The sequence below is a fragment of the Branchiostoma lanceolatum genome, chromosome 5 (assembly GCF_035083965.1).
Source record: "Branchiostoma lanceolatum isolate klBraLanc5 chromosome 5, klBraLanc5.hap2, whole genome shotgun sequence".
Classification (NCBI taxonomy): Eukaryota; Metazoa; Chordata; class Leptocardii; order Amphioxiformes; family Branchiostomatidae; genus Branchiostoma; species Branchiostoma lanceolatum.
This window is the reverse complement of record NC_089726.1, coordinates 9,007,493-9,034,974: the sequence shown is the minus strand read 5'-3', so window position 1 is coordinate 9,034,974 and position 27,482 is coordinate 9,007,493. Positions and strand designations below refer to the sequence as shown.

The 27,482-nt window shown below is 40.9% G+C and overlaps 2 protein-coding genes across 9 annotated transcripts in view; one reads left to right on the top strand and one right to left on the bottom strand.

Annotated features, from left to right (window-relative positions):
* The window catches only part of LOC136434867 (gamma-secretase-activating protein-like), a 39,355-nt gene that overhangs the window by 10,148 nt on the left and 1,725 nt on the right, over positions 1–27,482 (top strand). The window contains exons 17-33 of one of the 2 annotated variants that reach the window (XM_066427951.1): positions 14,316–14,408; positions 15,823–15,897; positions 16,516–16,676; positions 17,280–17,447; positions 18,001–18,066; positions 18,434–18,592; positions 19,139–19,203; positions 19,697–19,728; positions 20,546–20,625; positions 22,051–22,146; positions 22,587–22,666; positions 23,136–23,230; positions 23,709–23,828; positions 25,079–25,140; positions 25,651–25,735; positions 26,259–26,333; positions 26,787–26,867. In XM_066427951.1, the coding sequence (XP_066284048.1) occupies positions 14,316–14,408; positions 15,823–15,897; positions 16,516–16,676; positions 17,280–17,447; positions 18,001–18,066; positions 18,434–18,592; positions 19,139–19,203; positions 19,697–19,728; positions 20,546–20,625; positions 22,051–22,146; positions 22,587–22,666; positions 23,136–23,230; positions 23,709–23,828; positions 25,079–25,140; positions 25,651–25,735; positions 26,259–26,333; positions 26,787–26,867 (1,593 nt within the window). Of the gene's footprint in view, positions 1–14,315; positions 14,409–15,822; positions 15,898–16,515; positions 16,677–17,279; positions 17,448–18,000; positions 18,067–18,433; positions 18,593–19,138; positions 19,204–19,696; positions 19,729–20,545; positions 20,626–22,050; positions 22,147–22,586; positions 22,667–23,135; positions 23,231–23,708; positions 23,829–25,078; positions 25,141–25,644; positions 25,736–26,258; positions 26,334–26,786; positions 26,868–27,482 lie in introns of both variants that reach the window. The other variant, XM_066427950.1, reaches the window with a different exon arrangement.
* LOC136434873 (complement C1q tumor necrosis factor-related protein 3-like) lies at positions 47–20,848 on the bottom strand. 7 transcript variants are annotated; one of them, XM_066427961.1, is made up of 3 exons: positions 20,782–20,848; positions 12,454–12,508; positions 47–2,513 (listed from the first exon to the last, which is right to left on the bottom strand). In XM_066427961.1, exon 3 carries the CDS (start codon positions 2,014–2,016, stop codon positions 1,102–1,104), a length of 915 nt encoding a protein of 304 aa, XP_066284058.1. In that variant the 5' UTR covers positions 2,017–2,513; positions 12,454–12,508; positions 20,782–20,848; the 3' UTR covers positions 47–1,101. The 7 variants fall into 7 exon arrangements, with proteins under 7 accessions (XP_066284058.1, XP_066284056.1, XP_066284061.1 ...); XM_066427959.1 differs by lacking the exon at positions 20,782–20,848 and adding an exon at positions 14,840–15,062; XM_066427964.1 differs by lacking the exons at positions 12,454–12,508; positions 20,782–20,848 and adding an exon at positions 12,581–12,753.

Below are 27,482 nucleotides of genomic sequence, written 5' to 3'. Positions count from 1 at the left end.
TAGATTTCCAAAATGATAATGAAAAAAGACAAACAATAGACACATCTCACAGTCTTGCTATCATTTAATTACCATTGTGGTGTATAGATTACTTGACTATCACAGTATCATTCTTTGTATATAGAGTATATTGTATGATATTATTCTTTCAATAGGTATACATGTACATGAAACAAATCTAGTCTTTTTTCTTAACTCAGGTTGAATGGAGGAGCTAATTATGCTAAAACTCTGATGTATAAGATATGTTTTGAAAAACTTATTAAGTACCTTTTAGTACTATAACATAATTCATGACATTTTTAGTGGTGGTGCTCTCAAAAACTATACACCCATTTGATGAACAGCAAGAAGAGATTGGAATATTCGATGATGAATATTAAGTAAAACCACAAAAAGTGTGATTCATAAAAAACTAACTAAAAGATGCAAAGTTGGGTGGCATACAAAGTCATGTACATGTACATGTTGATATTTGTGGGAAGAATTCCTTGCTCAGTACAACCTATGATTTTGATTACCAATGATATTATTTTGATGAAGAGTCTATAGCTCCAATCATGGTATGTAATAATGTATGGTTTTGCTAGCACCTTTTAAGTTAACACTGTAGACCGTACAAGACTGGGCATGCTAAGACGTTACTGTACATGTGGCTCCCAACATCTTATCATTATAGACAACGGTAAAGTGTTGAACTAGGTGCACTTAGCAGTTTCAGACTGCTCTCTGTTCTTGGCTTTAGGTGATAATACCTTCTTAGCCTTTCACCTGTAAATCACCAGTATTCCACCAGCCACTTTGGAGCTTCTGAGTGCTGTTTGTTTGCCATTTAATGTCCTAATATAATCTATAACAGGCCAGCTAGTACTACATTGAGACTTAAGCTTAGAAGTTAGAACAGAGTCTGCCTTAGATTAGATATTTAACCTTTACACACAACAAAAAGAGATGTAGTCTGAATTTTCAAGACATTCTCATACCGTCTTCCTTCTTAAGTGTCCTGTTCCTTGAACCAAAGCACCAGAGAAAAATCCTATAACAGATACTACACATATATGATATATTTCTGCTAGTACGATATAGTAAGTTTTTGTACTTTTACCCAAGATCGGGAAAGAGAAGACACCCCGTGAAAGTCGCCAGCCTCTCTTTCTCCTCTATGGCTCCCCTGTGGACTTTGATCCACGCCAGGTCATTCTCATCCATGTGGATGATGGCCGAGTTAGTTGCCATGGAGATGCCTGGGTTTGGGCCCGTTGCTATGGCAACGACCTGTTTCTGCAGGTTTCTCATCAGATGGACCTCCAAGAGATCCTCCTTGTGGTGTTTTGGAACGCTGAACGTGAATGAGTAGGTTCCGTTCATCGGGGCGATGAAGACACTGTTTCTGGTGTGGTAGTGTCCGCCACTGTTCACCAGCACGTGGCTGAAACTGGTGGTCGCCTGGCTGCGTCTTCCATGCCTGTTCTTGACGTCCTTGTACGTGTTGGTTGCAGAGAACACGATTTTGAGCGGTCCCGGAGCGGGAGGGTGTACGTAACGGATCATGGGGTGGTACGGGGCCGGGTCGCCAGGTTTCCCACGCGGACCCGTATACCCCTGTTCCCCTTTCTGTCCCTTGTCGCCAGAATCTCCCTTCTTCCCTGTCCCTACCGGACCTTGCAGGCCCCTACCTCCTTTAGGGCCAAGAGGACCCACAGATCCTTTCTCTCCCTTGGGTCCATACAGGCCCTTACCAGGCAGCCCAGTTAGTCCCCTCTCCCCAGGGGGACCCTGGGGGCCTGCTTTGCCTGGTCGACCGGGAGCACCCTTCTCCCCCTTGTCCAGATCCGGGATTTTGTTTGGACTGTTGGGGTAGTCAGACAGATAAATGTTGCTGTTCTCCCCGCCCATGCCACACACAATCCGACAAGAGCCTGTCATAAGCTCCGAGTTGACAAAAGACATATCCAGACAGGACGTGACGACCAACAAAGCTGATATCGCAATTCTCCTCATGGCTGATGTACGCATAAACTCTACTTCATTTATAATCTTTGTCAGTTTGCAGTCTCTTCCTTGCTGTTATTGATGTCTTTCAACTAACTTAAGTCTGTGATACATAACTTGAAACATGTATTCAGTGCACGTGGCTTTGCCCTCTTCAGTTGTCACTGTTCCAAGATCAGAAGGAAGTTGTTTCCTGCTGGCATTTGCACTCACCCCCAAAAAAGGAAGTTTTCTAATCCAGGCTTTGCCGGCATGTTAGGGAGGATGTAACTCCCGCTGCGTTCTAATGTCTGCTCTGTCTTGTAGAAGATTTTCTTATCTGTCGTCTTAGAGCAGCAAAGGTTTCTTAAGCCAGGCGTCTTTAGTGGCTTCAGGAGGATCTTGCGTCTTTCTACCTTATTTTTCCTCTCAAAGACGTTTCCTAAGCTTCTTCAGTGTATTCAGGAGGATCTCACCCCTGCTGTCTGTCTTCTTTTCCCTTGTGAGTCTCCTAGAAGAAGCTCCGTATGTTGATCAACCTCCTGGAAAAACAGAACCCAATCTGAGATGTCATGGGAGATAGATAGCATAATGTTCTGATATCCCACCCAAATGTGCACAACAGAAATGCAGGAGTGACAGAAGTCAAGCATAGCTTTTGGAAGAGAAACATTTGACATTTTTTACGCTTCATGGAGCCAGACCTCACACTATATAGCTATCGTACTACTTAGCTACTGATCCATTTTTGTGTCAGTAAACCAGTCCTCAGCTATACTGTTGTTCTGTTGTTTAGTGAGAAACATACATGCGTCTCGTACACAAATCAAAGAAGACATACCTTCCTCAGACATGTGACAAAGCAAACAAACAATTGTCAGTCCCTCTCAAGCCACGATATTGCCAAATCTTGTTTAACCAACATTCAGAGTGAAACAAAGCCATCGACTTGGCCCCCTACCCAACATGAAGGAGATCACTTGTTAAAAGACAGGATTAGTTTTAGGATATTTGATACGTCTGCAGTACCATATCAAGTGTTCCGTGGAAGTTGACCAGTCAAAGGTGATGACGTTGACAGATAAGAATATTTGAAGACTGCGAATATGGCAGACAAGTGTGGCTATCTTGGCACATCAGGAGAAGGCTTTGGATTTGAACTTGGGCCTGCAATGTTGTTGTTTCCGAATGATACGCTATAGTCTTACATGTTTATTGAGTTTAAGATTTCGGTGGCAAGAACTACTTTGTTGATGTAATTAGAATGTGAGGAGTTTATGTTCACTTTGTGTTTAGTGTGTCAATACTCATTACAATATTTTGTGCTTGTTTATTCTACAGTCCAAATAACTTGGTTGTGTTTAACTTACGACACACCTTACTTACAGATCAAACTTTAGCAAACACTGGTAATACTGTTTTGGTAATTTTGATGGTGAGAGCATCATTTAGACGCAATTTCTCCACTCGAAATTTCAACAGTCAAGTCCTGTAAACAAATTATACTGTTAACTTAACCAAAGTCCAGTCTCAAATACCTAAGAATTACCATAAGTTACACATACAGACTATACTCTAAGTTCACAGTGTTAAGACGTTAACAAGGCAACTTTGACCATGACGCTTCCTCCAACTGAGAAGCCTTGAAGTTCTCTGTTTGAAGCTGAGCTGGTTTAGGACACACTATTCATGCTAACAATGCACCATGATTAACAATGCCAAGCACAAGCATGTAACTTAGCGGGGACTGTTTGATGCTTTCATAAATTTCACAGTCACGGAGTGGGGAGATTTACCGTGAAATACAATGCACTTCGACTTTTTCTGTTGCAGGTTGCCAAAAATGGCTGTATGAATTATATTGAAGTTCAAAGATAAATACTGTTGTCCTGTGTCCAGAAGTTGTAAGTTATAACTGATACGGGATCATTGTTATGGTTAGGCTTTGCCAAAAATTTTGACTGAGAAAGTGTACATGTAGTTAAGTCTACAAACTGCATCACCTGAGCCTTCAAGGTTTTTCCAAATTCTTTAAAAAAAGAGTTCAAAGTCATTTTGGTTTGTATGAGTTGAAAATCGTCAAATGAACTGTTTACAAAGCAGTAAATGTAACTTGCAGTGTTTACAATGTCATGGACATTGTCCCTGCAATGTATGTACAACGATCTGTCCAGGTCACAGGAATTCTAGGTCATCGGTCTTGCATGTACATGCAAGATTTCCTCACAACTCAGAGTCAGACCTAACACTTGACAATAAATTCAGCAGTAAATTTTATGAAACCGTCTTTCAAAACATATCCAACATATCAATTCTTAAAGAAGTAATTGTAGTTGTATAGAATGGGATGGGAAAAACCTACTGTACTCACCTGCAAAAGAGGCCAGGTGTTCAACAGTAAGTGATAGCTGAAGAACACAGTCCACTCTCACTGTCAGAAGGACGAGTGATGTACTGATTGGTCACACCCCACAAATATGGCATAGGTTAAGGAAGGTAACATTTTTCTTGTGGGGGTGGACAGGTTTGGGTCAAGGAGAGTCATAGATTGGTGAACAGATTGCTGTGCTACAAGTGTTTGATATTTCGTTCATTTCAAATTTGGGCTTGATAATTTGATCAAGACCTGTGAATTAAGATGTTTGAAGTCAGCTTCAATGTCTAGTCATATTCTGTCTGGCTTAGATGACAAACTTAATGCTTTTTTTTGTTGTCTTCCCTGAATGTATGTGCTCTGCAATCTACAATCTTCAAGTCAATGTTGAAATGACATATATTAACGTTACCATGGATATTTTTTTCAAAAGAACTTAAATCAATGAATTTGAAAATGAAGTGATGAAAAAAAATTAATTCATGTCTTATCATACACAAACTTTGTGATGGAAGTTAAAATTGCAATAAGCTCATTAGGATTTTGGACATGTTCAGATGAAATATTACTTTCTTTCTTACCAGGTTAAATCTGACTACTAGTAATCTTACCTACACTATGACATACATAAGAACTAGCTTACATAATGTTACTACCGAGTGTGTTCCTTCAAGTTCTGATTTTGTCCCTTGTGATGGAGGTAAGAGACAAAAAAATACTTATGTCGCAATGTTTATTCTGATATCCCCCGCAAAACCCTTTGTAACCATACTTCTGAGGCATTTCAGTTGATGGTAAAAGTCAGATATTTTGGCCAGCCGCACACTTGGCATCTAGCCTGACATGATCCTATTTGTAGACATGAATAGACGGAAAAAAAGATGGTGCCTACACGTCATCCCTATGCCATGACTGCACAAAGAAATTCCTTCATAACAAGATCTCTCTTACCTTTACAATGTGAAGACTGAAGCTGTAAACAGAGAGAAGATGCCAAGATCGTAAGGATGGTACCCAAGCGGAACGTCTAGAGCTCTCTTGCTGTCCTTGTTCCATATAAGGGACCTCAGCAAGAAGAGAAGGGATGTTTTGGAAATGGGTCAGTCCTGGACTGGTTCAAATTATGGGATTAGCCCGAAGCTAGGCTGTAATTTTGCACAGTTGGGCTCCTGAGGAATGGGGTATTTGTGTCTGCCATGTAGGTAGACAGTGAGACAGACTGATGTGGGCAACAGGAGGTAATGTTTTCAGGGGTGATTTCTTAAGTCAACCATCACAGCAGGGATGCTGGGGGTTTAAATGGTGGGATGTACACTTTAATGAGATTTGTGGGATTTGTGTTCAAGGAGGATTTAGCTTTCGCCATTTCCTATTATGTATCAGTTCAAGGATGGGCGGGCGAGTTTGTGGGGATATATCAGAGCCCCGCCTCCCGAGGAGGTTGTTGGCGTCCCGAGGGCGTAGCCCGAGGATGCCAACAAGCTCCGTGGGAGGCGGGCTCTGATATATCCTCACAAACAAGCCCGTCCATCCTTGAACTGATTTAGAGCACAGCCATCTGTCCGAAGCAAAGCTAAGCATACATATTGGGAAATAGTTTGACATATACACTGAAACAAACACAATATGCCAATATGAATGTTTGGGTTTGTGAGTCTCTTTTTCTTAGAATAATCCCCAGTCCACATGTGGTTTTACTTAAGTGGTTCAGTTGAGGTGACAGGCGAGTACCAAGGAGTGACCATTATTTCCTCTCCCTTGAGGCAGAGGTGCTTGAACCAACCTGGGATCTGGTCTCAGCCAATGGAGAGCCAGACTTTCTGTTCAAGCACCTCTGCCTCAAGGGAGAGAGGTGCTCGAACTAACTTTGGCTGTGTATGTGGATTTCAAACAGCAAAATACCCGCTCCTGATTGGCTAAGGACAGATGGCTGTGCTCTAACGACCATTATATAACTGGGAGACCAGGTTCGAATCTGGGCAAGGGCATCCTGACATACGTCTTTCAGAAGGGACGTAAAATGGGGGCCCCATGAACGAGGAGGAGCCTTAAGCACGTTTAAAGTCACTATAACAGACTGATTACTCAAATGGGTACCTAGCTACTGGCTGTACTTCAGATGAATATTATATTTTGATATATACATGTATGACTCCCACGCACCTGTTAGTGTAAGACTGGAGGGTGCCTTCTATGCTTTCAGAAGAAGTCTGGCCAGAGTAAATAAAACTCTTGGCTCGGCTTACAGCTAGATGTTCAAAGGTAGGCATGATCCTTCAGTGTAATGTAACCAGCTGCTGCCACGCTGCATGCCTGTGAAGCTGGTGTGTTACCCCAATGGGCGGTTATACCAGCTATACACTATTAGGTACAAGTTGGCTCTCTCTTAACACTGTATCTGTATCTATATAGCAGTATAACTGCCATTCGGTGTAACACACCAGCTTCGCAGGCACGCGGTGCGGCAGCCGCTGGTTATATTACACCGAACGGCCTGTTACACCTAGCCTTTGCACACCTGACTGCAACCGTTCCTTAAAGCTATTTAGTGAGGATGCTCCTGCAGTATTTGATGACAATGAGTTCCATTCTACTATGGTTCTCGGAAAATACGAATTTTTGAAACATCAATCCTTGGCTAATAACTCTGATACTTAAAGGCATGACTATTTCAAGTCCTTTTCTGAGCTGGCAATAGATACTTATTATATAATAGACTCTTTATGGAAAGCTGGGAAATTTTGTATTGAAATGAAAAATTATTTTTTCACAGACAATCTTAAGGCTTTTGACTTAATTCTAACCTCATCTTCACTTCCTTTCAAACTTTCTTTTGTTGGGTCAAAAGTTTGAATATGAATTGTGTTATCTCTCAACACAGATGATCTTTGCTTCCTTCCGACAACAAGTACAAATACAACTACTGTAACAGTTACTACAACTGCTTGAATGACAGTCAGGACGATTCAGCCCTTTACCAACTCAGCCCAGTGAACTCGTCCTGAGACCCTAGACACCCTGGTCAACTCTGCCCCACTCCCTGGTCAACTCGGCCCCACACCCTGGTCAATTCGGCCCCACACCCTGGTCAACTTGGCCCCACACCCTGGTCAACTCTGCCCCACACCCTGGTCAACTCGGCCCCACACCCTGGTCAACTCGGCCCCATACCCTGGTCAACTCGGCCCCATACCCTGGTCAACTTGGCCCCACACTCTGGTCAACTTGGCTCCACACTCTGGTCAACTCTGCCCCACACCCTGGTCAACTTGGCCCCACAGTGGGCCCACACCCTGGTCAACAACTCTGCCCCACACCCTGGTCAACTCGGCCCCACAGCCTGGTCGACTCAGCCCCACACCCTGGTCATCTCGGCCCCACAGCCTGGTCAACTTGGCCCCATACCCTGGTCATCTCGGCCCCACACCCTGGTCAGCTTGGCCCCATACCCTGGTCAACTCGACCCCATACCCTGGTCAACTTGGCCCCACACTCTGGTCAACTCTGCCCCACACCCTGGTCAACTCGGTCCCACACCCTGGTCAACTCGGCCCCACACCCTGGTCAACTTGGCCCCATACCCTGGTCAACTCGGCCCCATACCCTGGTCAACTTGGCCCCACACCCTGGTCAACTCGGCCCCACACCCTGGTCGACCTGGCCCCACACCCTGGTCAACTCGGCCCCACACCCTGGTCGACCTGGCCCCACACCCTGGTCAACTCGGCCCCACACCCTGGTCGACCTGGCCCCACACCCTGGTCAACTCGGCCCAACACCATGATCGACTTGGCCTGGGTTAGGGCTGGACTTAGGGTTAGGTGTTGGACCCAGTTACCCATATGCATGGGCAGAGTTGGTAAAGGGCCAAAGCGTCTGACATCCCTTGAAGGTTTAGTAGAACAAGATCACCCCTGTCACACCTGTCTTGTGGAAATCAATTGGGCACAGGCAGCTTCATTCTCCCTTGGTATAAAGCCTCACTTCTTCAGACTCCCTTTGGAATTTGTCTGATTGACAATGATGGTCAACAAAAGTGTTTTTACAGACAGGACGGAGAGAAACTGTATTATGTGTGAAAAAAGTAAGAGTGACTTAAACAGTTTTTTACAGGTTTAAACAGGTCTTACTTTAGACAATATTGCTTATCTTGTAGCAAACTAACAAAAGACTGGATGCAATATTTGTGTCAGTTAAGCATTGGATAAGGCCAGAGAGTTTTGGAAGGTATATGTGCATTGAATTGTTGTGTCTTGAAGTAGATGCAAGAGATGTGTTGGCTAATTGTTTCATTGTTTCCTGCTGCACATTTGTTTTGATCTTCACACTCTGTTAAATTAAATGTAACTTTTCAAGAACATTCAACTTCACAAAAGATGTGTTTGATGACGATAAAGTTGTTATACTTCCAGTAGTGTATGATGCTCTTTGATGCATGGAGTAAGTGAAAGAACTAAAAGGATCAGGCAAGTCACCAGAGCAGGCTAGAGTTAGACAGAGCACTTATCTTTTTGGCGTCTATCCAGATCTTAAATGGTGGAAAAGATTCCACAAGTTCCAGAAAATCAAATCCCCATCAAGCTATCCCTGCAATCTTTTTGCTCTACTTGCATTGACTTTTGACTTTTGTAACAGTACAGCTGGCTAGGGCTTGCAATTTGTGGAAAGATTGAAGTGTGGTGGGTTCTTAAATGTGCTCAAGGTGTTGCTCTTGATCCTCAAACATGAATATTTCAAATTTTCCCTTCAGTAAAAGAATGAAAAAAGGAGAGAAAAAAACAGAAAAAGTATTTCTAGACCTGGTACATACATGTACGGATGTCAGACACTTCGGCCCATACATGTACGGATGTCAGACACTTCGGCCCTTTACTACATGTAACTTGCCCCATTTGCTAATCAGACCAACTCGGCCGAACACCTTGGACAACTTGATCCAACACAATAATGCTAACCCTAACCTTAACCCTAACCCTAGCCCTAAACCCTGGCTGAGTTGGTTGGTCCGAGTTGGTAAAGGGACAAATCGTCCTGATCCCCAGTACATATATACAGACTACAACAAGAAGTGGGCACACATCCGTCCTTGGCCTGTCATAGCTGTTTGTTGTGATGACTAGACAAATGTTCTGTATCTTATCAGTAAACCTTAAGACATTTCCTAGTGCTGATAAGATGCTACATGCAGACTCCTCTGGCATCTAAATCCTTCTTGTTAGCCTCTTACAAATGCCAGGTCTTGTAGACAGGACTGATATTGAGATAACATGAACAAACTAACAAGCCAACCAATGCTGAAGAACACGTAACCTCCCTGAAAAAGGGTTATAATGCTTCAAAAGCTGAAGTTGTAAAATACAATTTGCTTCTTGACAGGGGTGCCTCCAGAATTCATCCTGGAACGGAAATTTGCTTGTTGGGTCAGACAAAATTTCGCCCTTTTTGTAAAAGTTCATGACATGAAACTGATGAAAATTTATTTTCATAAGCTTAAGATGACAGATTCAACAAACAACATAGGCTCCAAAACAATGAGTGACCGATTGGAAAAAAAAAATAAAGCTGGAGAGAGCCCTGTGTCAGCTGCCAAGTCACCGTCTCTACATAAGGACCACCTTGACAATGTGACCACTTTTTGGTGGTCCCTTAGATGATTCTCCCTCACAAGCATTAAGAATCCTGTCTACAGTGACCACCTGTCCACATAGACCAGATTTTATCCATCCCCTGAGTGGTCTTCATGGACAGTTTTGACAGTACAGAATGATATTGTCAAACAATTTTCTGCATCTTACCTGTGGTTCCAGATTGAAGAAAACCCTGCAGACTGACTGAGTGACTGACTGACTCTTCTGCTTTGTAGAGTCACTTAATCCACAGCATTTGAACCAACACCACACCAGTACTGACAGTGATAGATACAGTACTCATGAATACCTTCCACATTGCCAGGGATGTGATTAAAATGTTTCAGCTAACGGCCCACTTTTGGGAAGACCTCAATAGGTACCAGATTGCAAAGCCACACTCAAGTACTAGAACCTACGACCTCAACCTAATGTATACTATATGTTGAAATTACTCTCTTTCCTGGATCAGCAAACTTTCAACTGGCTAGTCCTTAGGGTTTTTCAGAATACTTTAATGGGACTGATGGATGGATGGTTGTACCTAATGGATTGAACAAGTTTTAATGTGTTTCTTTTAGAGCGGTACAGCTCATTTATGTCATGTGCTGCTGATGATAGGGATGATTATAAGGCATTCCACTTACATGTATGTCTGTCTATAGCTTTACGTTTTTTTCTGTCCCATTCATTGTTTGGGAGCCTATGTTGTTAATTTTCCTTGTCGAATCTGTCATTTTAAGCTTACGAAAGTATATTTTCATCAATTTGATATCACAAAGTTAATCTTTTTGTGAAGGTGGGGGTGAAATTTTTGTCCATCCCAACAAGCAATTTTCCATCCTGGGATGGAGGGATGGGCCCTGGAGACAGTCCTGTTTCTACACCATGTGGTGTATTACTGTATACTCATCACCTGATAACCCACAGTTAACCTGTATTCCCCATGATCATTGCTGAGTCAAAGCAGGTCCGTCTAGCCTTTTAACTGTCTGTTGACAGTCAGGCTCCACAGTTTACGATGGTCCAGATATTTCCTCTAAATACTATTTGCTTAAGCTGCAGTCAAGGTCGATACCGGTTCAATTTATCTCAAGTCCGTGGAACAAAGTTAACAGTCTCAATAGCTGACAGCTCAGACCGATTCCATTCAGTTTATCATTTAAGTTTTAGGAAACTGACATTTTTCAAGGGCTGACAAAAAAACATCACCCCTTCACCTGCAGTACTTAATATGCTTTTCTACAAACTTTTCATCCACCACTTACATCTTCAGCTTGAGATACATGTATGTGACCAACTGGGAAATTTGCATCTTAACGTATCCTATATTTCAACAGCGCAGTTAGATGAAAGTCACAGTTGTGAACACCTTAAGGACCTTTATCCATTTCTCTGTCTGTGATAGACAACGCTTTGATGATTTCCCTAAGGTGTAAGACCTTAGAGGTCAAGTCTGGATTGGCAATCATGAACTTCTCAACTGCATGATGTACATATGAATTCAAAGTTAACAGTTCACTATGTACCCTTGGTATGATTTTCAGTTAACTTGGATTATAAGTTGACAAAAGAAGTGCTTGTTTGTATGTTTTGTTTAGGTTATGGGATCAAATGTTATATCTTTAATTTCTTAAATTATAAGTTCTGATTGCATTCACCCCAAAATCTTAACTCTGTGACATGAAGATGTATTTTCGTAAGATTAAAATGACAGATTTAACAACAAAAATTAACAAAATGGGCTCCCAAACTATGAGTGTGATAGAAAAAAATTATAGAAAACGTTTTAAGCTGGAGACAACCCTGATCTAGAAAAACAGCTGTACAACAGTTTGTGTTATGAAAATAAATGAACTCTTTGATGCTGTTGTAGATACACTATCTTGTAATGTCTTTGTCATGAAAGATTCCAAAGTTGGCGCAAAAACTTAGATATACTGTAGTGGGTGGCCTCATTAGCTCATCTGCCAACCATCATGGCCAAGCTTCAGGCATTTGTAAGCTGTTAACCTTGGTGGATTTTATAGGGTTGAGATCAAAAGTCAGCTCTCTCACTCCCTCTGGGTTCACTGTTTGCTTGTACTTGTGATGTTCCTTTCTCGGGTAAACCTTAAATGCATTCCTCTTAAAAGTTGTAAAGAGCCTGACCCTTCGATGGTATTTGATTTTGAACTCTTTCCAAGACCGATAGAACGTAGACTGAGTGTTCCGATGTTGCACCTGTCATTGTTAAAAACTAGTTTACCAGTTTGTTTCATGTTTAACCTTGAACAGGTATAGAAAGATAGAGAGGAAATATGCATCCCAATTCACCTGTCTGACACACACTGAAAAAACATCTAACAGCTAATAGCAAGATGGCAAGGAAATTTGCAGCAGAGCTACAGCATTGCCAACAAAATGAATCCTTTGGGAAATGATATGTAGCTAGAACTGCTATGTTACTGCTGAGAAGTGTACAATGTACATGTAGCTCACCTGTATAATCTGCACTCAATATCTGCCAGTTGTCTTTCTCTAAGACACTGTCATCCTGAAAAGCAATGTATTTACTAGTTACTAATAGATTATTAGTTATACAGGCTATATAGATATAGATACTTACAGGTTACAGGTGATTTCATCAGCGCAACCAGACATTCTGCTGACCCGGTAAATGATTCTGTTCCCTTCTGTTTGGTCAGATGGTAGCGACAGAGTCTAATGGCGCTCACCTCAATGTCAAAGGCCTTGAACATGAATCGGGATGTGCAAACTTGTGGGTAGATGAGGTTTGCATGTCTGAGGAACAACCATTGTATGCTAAAGAGTACAGTACAGTACAGCTGCAGGTCATGATGCTCAGGTTGACCTCATGCACATAATCAGAGTGATAATGGTCAACTTACTACATAGCTTACATGTAGTGGCTCTTAAAATCATGAATACAAAAAACACCCCTGCAGTCCCAGAGCAAACTGCTAGGGGGCTCAAACCTACACCACTTTTTCCTTACATAAAAAGCTATCTGCCAATGAAGCATGTCCAGGACAAAAGATTTAAAAAACGGATGTTCTGCTGCAGTACCAAGGTCACACACTAGGGTGGGGGGCAAAAATCAACCCTGACCTTCGCCTTCCCAACACTTTCCCACATACCAAATATCACCACAACCCTTTTGAAACGAGGTTCGTAAGTTATGCTGGCCACAAATATCTGGAAACACAAACAGACAGACTCTCACACACACACACACACACACACACACACACACACACACACACACACACACACACACAAAATGATACCTCAATTTTTCATGGAGGTATCAAGGAAATGTAGACTGGTCGTGGGTGTTTAAAGGAAGTCAAACTTTGTCGGTAGTTCCAAGAATACCAGCTATACTATACTACATGTTGTATGCTGATAAAAAAATTCAGTGCAGCCTGTCAGCTGTTTCTTTTGATCGTAACCTCCTTGAAGCAGGAAAATGGATTGAATTTGGCAACCTTTATGACGTGAATGTGATGATATCTGTATCAATTTCCTTCAGGTCCTGGTTCCAAAGTAATGAATGGATTAAAGCCAAGTCTAGAGACTGCCCAACATGTCACATCTCGTGATCTAATCAATCTTCTTGGACAACAATATTGATTTAGTCTCCTTTAAAAGACCTCTGTTAAAGTTATCCCTGTTCCCAGGAAACATGGCTTGCCTGCCAAAATATACACGCTAATATATATTATGACTTTTGCCTGTTGCCTAAAGATATTGGCATTCTTAAACAGGATTGTCAGGAAATGATGCGAAGAAGGGGCTGTGTTGTTTGTTTACATTTTCAAAGAGGTCTTTTGGAAGGAAGGAAAATCTTTTCAAGAAACAACCATGTTTTTAATGTTTTGCTCTCCAATTTCAATAGTATTGGAGAATTTGTCTTGGTCGCAACATGTTGGTGACATTGCTAGACAAGAATTTAGTTCAAAATATTTCCTTGTGCTCTTATAAAAGAAGAATAGGCATGTCAACCTGATATGATGGAATCCTTTTTCTCAAACAATTTCTGGGGTGACTTTTTACCAATCATAATTTAGTGCTGCAAGCTATTTAACTGATTTCTCAAGAAATTATGTGCACGGACCACCTGGCCATTTTGACCACTTTTGGTAGTCCCTTAGATAATTTTTCCCATATAGAAGTGACCACCTGTTAACATAGACCAGATACCTGGGGTTCCCTGAGTGGTCTTCTTGGGCAGTTTTGGCATACTAGACAAAATCTTTTGGAACTTGATAAGTCTGTATGATAACTTTCAAGTTTGTTTGTATAAAACTCTATGTCTATTGTTTGTCCTATATCTACAGATGACTACATCCTGGTATTTTCACCTGGCCACCTGTTGCACCTGCTTAATGTTGCAGCTGAGTTTGAACCCTGCCACCACATCGTATGGCATGGTAAGTCACAGGTTTCTGTTTCTGTTAGCTGGTATGACTGTCCTTCGGTGTAACACACCAGCTTTGCAACAGCAGCTGGTTATATTACACTGAACGACTTGTCACACCTGACTATTGCACATCTAGCTGCAAGTGTTGTTTAAAGCTATCTAGCAAAGATGCCCCTGCTGTACGTCTTGGTGATAACAAATTCCACTCACAAGAAGTGGGCCCACTGGTACTGCAGCAGAACGTCTGTTATTGCTTCCAAAAAGTTTGCCAAAAACAGGATGCATTTTGATTTACAACGTCATGATCACATATTAGAACCAACAGCTGCTGCATAACACATAAAAGACTGAATGTAAAAAAATAAAGTCTATACAGTGACACGTTCTACCTCCAGTACAACACAACATTATGTTCAAAACATTACACAACACAACACCCACCTTCTGTATAAAGCCTGATTCTCTGCTTTCTTTCTCTAGTCGTAAGCGCTGCTACTAATGTTAAAGGAGGTGAGCTGAATGAAATCCCTGCTCTTCTGACCATGACTAATGTGAACTTTGCACTCTTATTAAGTTCCTTTCATGTTACTTTTGTTGCACTTGTCCCTACTGCACCCTTTCCCCACCACACAGTCCATTGTTCAGTACAAGTCTACATGCTTTGGAAACATTGTGGTTAAGAACTTTAAGCATGCATGCCAGGATGGTAGAAAATCAATAGACTTTGCATTAAAACTAAATGATTAACTGTTACAACACCGATGGTCTGCTGTTGACTTTGTTTGAATTGCAACAACAAGTTGCATGTTTTGTATGTGTAACATTATTTACTTTGTCTGACAAAGGTCGGTGAGTCTTTAGAATGTAGTTCAACAACTAGTGTGCATAAACTGCAATCTTTCCTGTCCTTATGAGGTGAAGTTCATGTGTAGATTTTTGCATACTCTGTATTCCTGTATATAGGTTGTATAGTCTATGAGGAGATGTGTCATCATGTACAATTAATGTAAAACAACTGATTGAATTTCTTTATTTTTTTTTTGTCCTACAGTTGTATGTGCATGTTAGGACATGATTTTTGTTGTCAGAAAGAAAAATAAATCTGACTATTTTGCCATCGTTTTTTTTCATCAGAGGGCCATGCTGGGGGTTGGTTCCTTTTTGTTTTCTTTACGATTTTTTAAAAGTTTTGAAAAGCTTTTTATTTTTTTTACTTTTAATCTGTAGGAGACATACAATCTGTACTTAGTGATGAAAACTGCTTCTGAAATTAAGACTAAGTTTGAAAAGCTTTTTTCCCTTTTAATATTAGGTAACACACAGTCTGTACTTTGAGTAATCAAAACTGCTCATGAATGTTAATCATTCTGTATTCTACCTTAAGATTTGTACTTGACATTCAGAAATCCCTTATCCCCACACAGGGCAGGGTGTTCCAAACCTTCCCTCTCCTTCATCAGACGGACCCTCCCTAACCACTTTCCTAAGGGAGCGAGCAGGTATGTGCAATGTATATAAAAGATTATGTACATATTTAATGGCCCATTAGGGAGTGTAAGTAGGGATATCTTTCATCTCACGTAAATGGGTGTATCCATGCATGTTTCCGTACTGTTTGTACACCATGTTTAACATTCGGTAGAGGCTGGCATGTCCGTCCACGGTCGGACAGTTGTAACAGTCAAGAGTAACGTTAGATGTATTGTCTGCTTAGCGTAAGATGTAGTGACTTCTTAAGTAACTGTTGCATGCGTGGAGAATGGATTAGTCCAAGGACGCTTCTAGATAATGGCTTTGATTAGTCAGACCAAAGGTCACAGTCATTCTGAATGCACTTTGTTGGTTGCCGTACACAATAATAACAAGAACAACAGTTTATTTTTGATGTAATGGTTTTTGGCAAGTATTGACAGACTGTATAAAATGTCTAATGGGTCTTACTCAGAGTCTTTTGTGAAGAACTGGTAGGACTTGGTATTTGAATTCTTTGCCTCCTTTAGGCTGTTGAATGCATGAATAATAGATTAATTTTATATATGTATTAGCAGTATATTGATAGCAATGTCACAATGTATGAAAAGTAAAGAATTTTTCCCAATTTCTTGTTGTTATCCCAGGGCTGTGTGTGTATGACTGTAGACAGGATATTGCGTACAGAGTGTCGGTGAGCAAGGAGGGATTTGCGGATGTGTTTGCGGGATGTTACCTGCCCAGCACCAGGCTGGCCATCATGCACTATGCTGCCGTGCATCACAAGGACTCCTCACTATCCAGACTGGTAGGAAAGATTTAACCTTTAGCACACTGAAATAGCCGTTTGGTACTCAATTCCCCATTGGTTACAGAGATGGGCAGCAGGGAGAAGGTTAAGTTACAATTCGATATTTTGATATGTTGCTTATCTTTTTTATTAACTTAAGTACATGTAGGTCTAAGTTCTGCCTCAAAACACTCACAGTCATATGTATGCAAAGTTATAACATAGAAAATATTATGTATTGTATAGAATAAGAAATTGATGCAAATTTTGTATTAATCCAATAATTGATATGTTATTGAAATGCTGTTCTTATTACTAAAAGATTTCCTTCCTTTATTCAAAGTTTTGTCATTGTAATACTGCAGAGTATCTGAAAATATTACTGGGGACCCCAAATCGCCATGTTTTTTCGGGACCTCAATAACTACCAAGATACCAAAATTCACACAAATCCGTTAATAGAATTTTGAGGTATACATGTAGGTGCAAAGACACAAACACAACCAAAAACGCAGTACCTCCATTGGAAGTGAAACTCCTTCCCAGAAGTGATAATTGCATTACACTCCTAAACTCCCTGTATAGTGCTAGCCCCTGACTCTTTGTAATGTAAACTTTCAGCTGGTGGGTAAGATGTGCAACGACATCGGCAGTCCAGAAGTCTCCAGCCTGCTGACAGAGTTCCTGGTGGGGACGACGTACAACGCCATGAGGAGGCAACTGGACATGCGGATACTCCCCCTCCTGCAGTTCACCTCTACAGAGACAGGGCGGGGACAACTGGAGAAGGTATTGCTCTGGCAAACTTCTTCTTTATAATAACTACTGTAAATATTTGTGGTTGTTTAATGTTTGCAGTTTTTTTCTGTAACGTCTTCACCGCAAACTTGAAAAGAGAAGGTACACTCTAACAAACTCCTACCACACCAGCAAAACATATCTTAGTGTGGGCTTGAATAAAGTCTCTTCACTGGAACCATGTGTCCTTTCTGAGGATGTGGCATAAGTGTGTTCGGTTGACTTGAGGTTATCCATTCCTATTACCTAAACTCATACTGTGTAAGTTTACGCTCCAAAGTTTAGGACAGTATCACCTGTCCTTCTTCAGAGTCTGTTTCACTAACATTCAGCTATTACTCAACAATAAATACATGTTGTATCATTCAGCTCCTACTCAAAGTTTTTAGCTAACTCTTCTATTATCTAGAAAACTGGACACTGCACTGTTTTCCACTTCAAAGTTGTTTGGGTTGGCTGTTAACACTGACAGTTGTATTATCCATTTGGACGCCAGTTATAAGAAGTAACCTTGATCTGACTGAAACATTATTGTTTTATCCAGAACGAGAAAGGACAACAGCTGGCCAGGATTACTTACAACAGTATGCGGGACTTTGTTCAGATGAAGGTAATGCATTTTATTGGGGACATCTCATGCAGTATTATGCAAATTACTATTTTTTTAAATGACATTTCAGAAATGTAAAAGGCAATCTTTAGTTTTATGATTATCATAGTGATATGAACATCCAAATGAATTTTTACTGTAAAATTTTAGTACTTATGAATGACAGTTATCCTTATTATCAGCAAATTGTCAAATTATTTGATGTCAGAAATATACAATGCAATCTTAGGTGCCATTACATGTACCTACTGTTTAAGATGGTGATATCATGTCAACATGCAAAATTGATAAACTTACATGTAGCTGTTACAGTAAGATTTTATGCTTATCAATGATTTATCTGATGATTTGTTTACATTTTGCCTAGTATTCTAAAGTCGACAAGCCCAATTCTGACGGGAACTTCTGGGAACACCTGCGGTACAACCTGCAAAAGCTGAGCATCGCTGACATGTGGCCGAGATTCAACACCACATCACTCCAGCAACACATCAACGCAGCCAATCAGGAGGCTGCATTTGCTGACGTAAGCACCTACCACCACCTCCTCCATCTACATTGTATGGGAGACATAGCTTACTATGTTCCTTTTGGATATGGCTTCAAATGGCTGAGTGGTTTGGCCAGCAGATCGAGAGGTCTAGGGTTTGATTCCTAGCGTTCCTGGCTAGACGTTGTGTCCTTGGGAAAGGCACTTTTTCTCACTCCACCCAGGTGTACAATTGTAAATGGGTGTATGACTTAGGTTGGGGAGGTAAAAGGCAGTGGAAGAAGAGGGATGGCCTCTGCCTTCCAATACTGTGCCCTAGTCACAGTGGATAACAACCTATGGCTTCAAAAAGGCTATGGGACTACCTTTAGCTTTTACCTAATACGGATGTCTGTTTTGAGCCTGAATTGTTGAATGTACTGCAGCTGTAGAGTAGAATACCCAAAGAATGATCTTTCTGATACAGGAATTCAGCATGAAGAAAACCTGCAAATGTGAGCAGTTGTGTTACAAATGAGTTATGAATTTTTATGTACTTTTGAATTAACATTTATTCCTGTTAAATTTTCCATCCCTTAACAGGATATAGTGGAAGGAAGAGTGAGGTCATCATCTCTGCTGAAAAGAATATCAGACAGTGCCCGAAGGTAACATTTACCTGCTCTTATCTTAAGTTTCAAACATTGTTGATAATTGTTTGTTTTGTTTGTTTGTTTGAACCTTTGTTTATTGACAAGATAAGGTCAAATCGGCACGCAGGCCGCTTTTCATTGAAGTCATGAGGGAGGAGGTAAGGGTCAGATACAGTATAGCAGAGATACACAGTCATTTGAGTCCTAATAACTCTATCAACATATATCATTACATATTTATGGTACAACAATATACAATTGCTACAACATACAACATATAGTAGGGCGAAAGCTGGTTCATGGTCCGTGTCCGTTCGTGCTAATAAGAATGAACATTTTTGATATCATACAAGAACTAACATTTTGGAACTAGAGATGGCAGTAGAAATGATGTGTTACCACCAAATATGATTATTCTTAATTCTACATGTAAATGTGTTGCTACATTATAGTTAAGATTAAATATTTCTGTCAACAGTCACAAATGATATTGAATTTACTGCTTCAGGGCATTTTCTGGATCATCCACACCAAGAAAAGGTCAGTTATTTGCAAAAAACTGGTTTTAAACTGGTTTTATTCAGAAGTACATGACGTATATGAACTTCAACTTACTTGACAATGTGTTTTTTTTACTTTTGATCTTACATTAAGTCTGAACATTTTGCTGTTGAAAGCTTTTTAAGTTTTTCTGATCAAGGTTTTTGTAGAGGGTTTTTAATTATTTTTTGTCCTGTTTTTTGTGCTCTTCATTGTGTACTTCTAGTTTATACAGTGGTACCAGGTTGGTGTTATTTTCATTGAACAGCATTCATTTTATTGTGAATTTTTGTCCTCACAGTCAAAACCTGCTGTGCAATATTGACCCAGTACATTTTTTAGCTATGACTACTGTCTCTGAGATTTGATTCATATATCAGTTCATAGTGATAACATAGTCAAGTGAAGCAAAAAGAATTACGAGACTGAATTTTCTTTCCTACATGTCAATAGACTTGTATTGTTATTAGCCTGATATCCTGATATAGACATGTCAATAGACTTGTATTGTTATTAACCTGATATCCTGATATAGCTGAAGCAGGGCTGTCTCCAAGACCCATCCCTCTGTTTGGGGACGGAATAGTACTTGATGGGATAGACAAAAAATTTCACCCCATCTATCCCAAAAATCTGAACTTTCTGAGATGAAATTGATGAAAATGTATTTTTGTAAGCTTGATATGACAGATTTAGCAACGAAAATCAACATAGGCTCCCAAACAATGAGCAAAACTTGAAAAATTTGAAAGCTGGAGACAGCCCTGAGCTAGAGATGTCGATGTTTATATCAAGTATCATCCTTTCTACATCACAGGTTCGATGGGAGGCTATGCAGTACTTACCTTCCTGAATGCTGCCGAAAGAGACTTGGAACAAGACCGGGTTGTAGGCATGGTAAGTAGGACCTGAGGTATGACCTTGAACTCTCTTTGATTTTTGTCTGCTTGAGTGAAACAAAGACTCTCAAGTTCTCAAGTCTTATCAAACTAAAAGAGTCTTATGAGTCTCAGAGTGTTTTCAAGACTGCAATATACAATGTAGTGTGCTCACCTGAGTTGATTGAGTTAAGCTCCCTCCATTGGAAACATCCTCTCTTGACGAAAAAGGAAAGTGTCCTCTAAAGACTACTTCTCAGACCATGTTAAGAGAAGCACTTAGTAAAGTAAAGAAGCCTTAGGTTAAGATGAACGTTATGGGCGTTGACTGACAACTTCTGGCTGCCCCTGGTCTCTTACACATGACAGCACACGATAACCCAGGTGTTAACAGGTAACAAAGGAGTTTCTTGTCCAAGGCTACAAAACACACCTGACCAAACAACTTTATCCTACAATCATTTCAGGGTTCTTTCAATCAAAAGTTCAAGGGGGTTGGATAAACTGTTGTCTGGTTTTATGGCACCAAACAGATATGAGAAACGTTCAAGACTAATATATCAAGACGAAGGATATTCTAGAAAATATGTTGTGTGATACATTTGTACAATGCCTAGATTCGAAATGGAATTACCTACTAGTAGCTTAAATTTGACTGTCCTCAAATGCCCTTGAAGTTTTTTTTTTTTGGGGGGGGGACAAAGTTTAACTTGTGTTCCCCATGCTTGAAGTCAACACAAACACTCAGAAAAATCAACATAAAGTTTACCAGGCTGCCACAATGTTTAGGCAGGTGTTAACCAGGTGTTCTAGGAGTCACTTGTCAACCTTTCTGTAATTTTCTGCCAATAAGAAAATAAATGCCAATCAAATGTTGCATTCTTTGGAAAAGTACAGTCAAACCTATACAGTATCCAGTAATCACCTCTACATAAGGACCACCTGGTCAGAGGGACCACTTTCTGGTGGAAGATGATTTTTAACATTGTGATTGACACAAGCATTCTTTTCATTCTTGTTTGACACTTTTTGTAAAGCATATACTGATGTGTGAAAACAGATTAAGGTCAATCTATCTTAAAAATCCTGTCTATAGTGACTAGCTGGCCACATGGACTAAAGTGGTCTTCTTGGGCAGTTTTGACTGTAATCAGAAATGAACCATGGATAGGCCACACCAATTTATTTTCTTGGTCTTGGTTCTTGGACATGTTATGGTCAAAATATAGCAAGCAGACATAAGAACAGAGGGCAGGGAAGAAAACCTGTATATGATTCACTCCATGATATTGAGTGCACCAAGGTATACATGTAAACCTGGTCCTCAGGCCTTGTTTTTATACGTTTTTCCTAGCTGTTATGTGTGGCCATAGGGTACTGTAAAAACTGAAACCATACATTTACGTTTGTTATGATTGACGGTTGTATTGTTCCCAACACACAGACAGTGGAGCACCTGACTAACCACCTGTCCCGTTACCTGCCCAGGGAGACCAGGATCAAGGTGTTGAACGTGGCCAGAGAGTTCGTCAGCTGCCAGGTGAGGCAACACCTTGATTTATTGAGCTTTATAACTGGGATGTTTTGACAATAGTCTGGACAATGTGTTCGTAACCCTGAGCTCCTATAGAAATATTTGACTTTTGGTCCGATCTTTACTGACTCTACATTTGGCACTTGCTTTATAATGCCTCAGGAAATTGGCTCATATTTTAAAGTAGCCAGTACATGTACAATGTGCTTGTAAACCAGTTACTATAAACATTTTAGATTTTTGTTCACTTCTTTGTCAATGCCAAACTGACCCCTTCAATATTATACTGAGACAGAGGGACTGTCATATATCTTTATATAGGAAGCACATGCACATGATTGTATACTTGTTTATACATGTCCAAGTTGTCTAAAACAGACAAATACTGACAAATACTAAGTTAGTTAGGCAGGATTAAGTTGATTGAATGTCACTTCCCCTTGCAGTTACAACAGGCCAAGCAGCTACTGCAGTTCATCTGGACATCACTAGGGTTCCCGCCTGATGGCTACCTTACATCCAATGTGTAAGTTACAAGTCTAAGTAAAAATCAACAATGACATTGTGTTTGCATGAGTTGCACTAAATGATTATGATATTTCTGGATTAATCGTCCAAAGGTAAATGTAACTTAAGGTAAGGTAGTCCCATCTATATTGAGACTGTAGGAGCAGTGGGTTGTTACATGTAACCATTGTGACTTGGGCACGGTATTGGAAAGTAGAGCCCATCCTTCCACCACATTTTACCCCCTATTTCTGCACCTTTTTGAGGAAAGTCGTGTTAAGTGCCTTGCAAAGTCTAGCAAAGAATACCAGGAATCAAACTTGCGACCTCTCGATCTCGTGTCTGCTAGCATACAGCTACTTCAGGCCATTCAGAGCCACTATGTTCATACAAAAAGTCTTTATCTGCATGATTTGTACCTTATATCGTTTTTTTTCTGCCTAACCACCAGTTGTTTCAATTCTTCACCCTTTCCTTGCCCCCCTCAGAGGTGAGCCAGGTCGGCCGGCGGAGAGTGAACTGTTCCACATGACAGAGAGGTTCTACATGGCAGCACAGGAGCTCTGCTTCCCTCTGCCCAATGGTAGCGATGTTTCTTTGTTTTTTTTTTGTTTGGAGTCCATCAGCATGATGATGATGATGATGATGGAGTCTTATACATGTTAATCTGTGTTGGGCCCTTAACTATTGCTCCAAACAGCTTGGAGATTTGCGAGAAAACAGTTGCTGAAGTAACTGGATAGATCTTGGATTTTTGTCACTGACTATAGATAATAACATAGTTGATTTTATGGAAGACTTACAGATGTATAAATGTGATCTGTTTTAGTACATGTACACTACAAAAATGTACACTACAAGAATGATAAGTTTCAGAATCATGGTAAATATAGTACATGATACTATAATAGAGGGTGTGCTTGACAGTCTTTATGTGAACTTGATGTCATCTACTGTAATACTCAGTTTGTGTATTTGGTATCTTTTGTGTGAAAAAGGAACATCTCACTGTTGGTACAGAGGGACTGAAAACTTTATACAGTTACATTTTATCCCATCAGGTTTTAAGACCTTCTTCACCACGCTGGGTTTCCGGTGTCTGGACAGCCATGTGTTCCTGCAGTATGTGGACAGGGGAGTTCTGCACTTCACTGATGACTTCAGGGACATGGTCATGGAAGGTACAAACTCATAGCACACACTTGTTACATGTATACCATATACATAATGATTGTATGTATACAGTGTAGAGAGCATCCTTTACATCCAAGAGCAAGAATACATAATAAGTCATGTAGATGATGAACCTACTGGTATTGAGTTAGGCCAGACAGAAAGTATTTTGCATCCAAGTACTAAACGTTCATCAGCCCTTTCTTCCACACAACTTGTACTGCCTGTTGCTTCCGATGTCTTTATGCATTTGACTTAGTCCTTAAGCCTAGGTTACACATAGCCGAACATGGCCTCCCGACTCTCCCCCGACCATGGTTGGAGTGATTCGGGAGTGATTCGGGAGCTAGCTCGGTTGGCGTTCGGCCGAGTCGGCTGGCGTTCGGCTGAGTCGGCTGGTGTTCGGCTGCTCCAGCCGAATGTTTTGAAAATTTCAAAACATTCGGCTCTGGACGGAGGGTCTGAAATGGGTCGGCTGGTGTTCGGCTGGTGTTCGGCGCGGTCGGCTAGTGCTCGGCTGGTATTCGGGATTGAGTCAGTAGTAAAATTAGAACCTTAACCACGCCAGAAACACTACTGACTTACTCCCAACTAGTTTCCAACCTACCCATAACTCACCCCAAGGCCGTAGACAATACTCTGCTAACTAATTCTCAACCAAGTGACTACTATCGGAACGTGGGCGAATCACCCCCGACCTTCACACGACCAAAAACGAAGAAGAACACTAAAAGCAGTATTGAAGCTAGCCATGATCCGAATTCGATCTCTCGGTGATGTTAACAACATAATAGAATGGATTATTTTAATTAAAACCGAAAATGACCCCTCTTTTGAAAGTCGCTGAATATGTCCATTTAAATTCGTGAGAGGGTCTGCAATCGGTCGGGGTTTAGTCAGGAGAGATTCGGCAGTCTGCGGCTAGAGGTCGGGATGGTTGGGAGTAAGCTAGAAAGCATTCGGGGCCCATTCGGGAGTAATTCGTGTACTGGTTAGGAGATGATCGGCGCATCTTCGGCGCATGATCGGCGCCAAAGATAGGTGTGGCCCCAAAACTGGTCAGACTGCTCCCGAACGTCAGCCGACCTTAGTCGGCTAGCGTTCGGGAGCCATGTTCGGCTATGTGTAACCTAGGCTTTAGTGGCAGAGATTTTTTGTAACTTTTAAGAGTGAATGAATATATGAAAACTGCATGTTACAGTTACATGTTCAGAAACTGGGTTGTAAAACCTGTAATGTTCAAATTTCCACCTATTAGATCTTGGGGATGACAGAGATAACAGTGAGATGAAGCTGAACATTGTCTCAAGACTACCAAAGGTACGTGTGTGATGGCTATTCCTGTACTATAGTAAGTTTTGTTCATTTACTTATTAAGCCTTTCCTTTTGACATTGTTGATACAGTCTCAAAGTAGTGTCTTTTAGATATGTGTGTATCTAGTTTTTGTTATCTTTCTCTGTTGGGGATATATTCAAGCTAATTAAGGTGATTTGGATGCATATGATACAATGATTATTCAGTTATACTACATTCTATTACTTACTTGTACCACTTTCTAACTCTGTTCCCTATTTCTTTGTGTTTCTGGACTTCTTTCTCTTTTCTATCTTGGACATTGGGTACTGGTAAGTATTCCTGCCACCTGTACATTTGTGTGTGCATGATAATGTACAGTGCATTCTGAAAAGTGTATTGTGGTTTATTCATGAGCTAGCGAGTGAGTGATGGAGTGAGCGAGCTGCTACAAGAAATTGTCGATAATGATTCTGTAAAGCTGACAAACTATTAAACAGAAATCCTCTCCACCTTGTTCCATGTGCAGAGACAGGCGCTGACAGGCCTTCAGCAGTGGAACCATCCAATAAGCACCAGGTTTCTGTCCAAGCAGTATGTGTCCAGCCTCCTCTTAGAAGGTGAGTGCTGATTGGTTGATGAGAACAAGTAATATTGGACAGGTATGTATGTACAATGTATTTTTTATCAATCAACAACCTGAGAAAAAAAGTTCCTGGTCTTCCAGTGAAAGTTCATCTGTGATGGTAGCTGACATGACTGAAGGAAGTTACAAATTTCCTCCTTGAAATAACAGGGATTTTATATGCTAATTCTGTAGTACTCAACGTTTCCTCCTAAAAAATCAAATGACAGATCAAAAGCTTATTGGTAAGCACTTTACTTTGAATACAGAAATACATGTAGCTCATAAAATCTATACCTGGTCTGTGCACCTGATCAAGTAGTTAGGCAGATAAGGCCTGATCATCAGAAAAGTGTTGAAGAGTTAGGCAATAATCAGCAAGCTGATCCATGGTATGAAAACTTTATAACCACAGACATGCCTGGAATTTTTTATACAAGATTAAGCGCTAGCATATGATTGATAATCAGATATCTGCTAATGCTTGGAAAATGAAGGATTTGTTGATATTTCTTTAGGAGAGGACCTTGGTTGGGCTGCCCAACCCAGAAGGGTCAGTCTCTCAGACTCCTACTCAACAACCTCAAGTCAAGGTGAGTACAGGCCTTAGGACTCTTAGCTAAACAATGTGCATTTGTGCATAGTCATAACTTGTTAGTGAAATGTTAAAGATATGTTTAGTTTACTTCAGTGTAGTTTATTTTATCTATCCAAGAAAGACATAATATACCCAGGGAAAGAATGGAACATATATTTTGTATCTCCTTGACATTTTGAACAACTGCACTCAACGAATGCAAGGTATAACAGTTACTCAACTGGAAAGATTTTGGAAATGCTCAGACGGTTCAGGTAGCATCCACTTTTTGTCAGTGACTAGCTACCTGGAACAGATAGTTTTCAAAATCTATCCAGTTGCTTGTCATGAGTAACTGTTAGCTGGATGTCTGACCTTCATCGAGGTACACTTAAAGAAGAAGGCAGTACTTATTAAGAGCTGTAGCAGCTGTCTGATAAAGTAAAAACTTGTGTTTTGCTCTTTTCAGACAGCAGTGAGGATGACTCAGTAGATGCCCACGTTCACTTCCCTCCCCTGGCCACACTCATGAAGCTTCTGCAGATGAAAGGTGATCTATATCAGTCTACATCTTTTTCATAGTGGGCAAGGCCCATATGATAGCTGTGTCATCATGACAAGGGTGCACAGCTTAGTAATGTACTACAATGGTGGCGTCAAATGGCCAAGTGGCTAGGCTAGCGGCATCAGTTCGTTTCTTAGCATTTCTGGGTGCACATTTTGTCTTTGGGAAAGGCACTTTACATGACTTTCCTCACTGACCACCCAGGTATAAAAATTGGTATCTGAGTTCCGTTGGGAAGGCAAAAGGCGGTGGAAGGAGAGGGTCGGGCTCCGCCTTCCAATATCCATACCTTAGACACTGCTGCCCCTACAGCCTCAAAAAGGCTATGGGACTACCTGCTCCCACTGATTGCTATACCCCTGCCAACAAGCTAACAAGGCTAAAAGAACCATGCCATAAAATAAGTGTGAGTGAAGCCATCTGTTGCAGTAGGAGATGTAAGATGGACATACGTCATTAGCAAAGGGGAATCTGCACGCTTACGTGACTCCAGATGTTACGTAAACACGTTTCCGTGACTTGAAATATTTAAACTCTTGGTTGTTTTGGTTCTGCCATAATCTAAAGCCACCTTCTCGTGTCAGGGGCTGGCTTTGATCT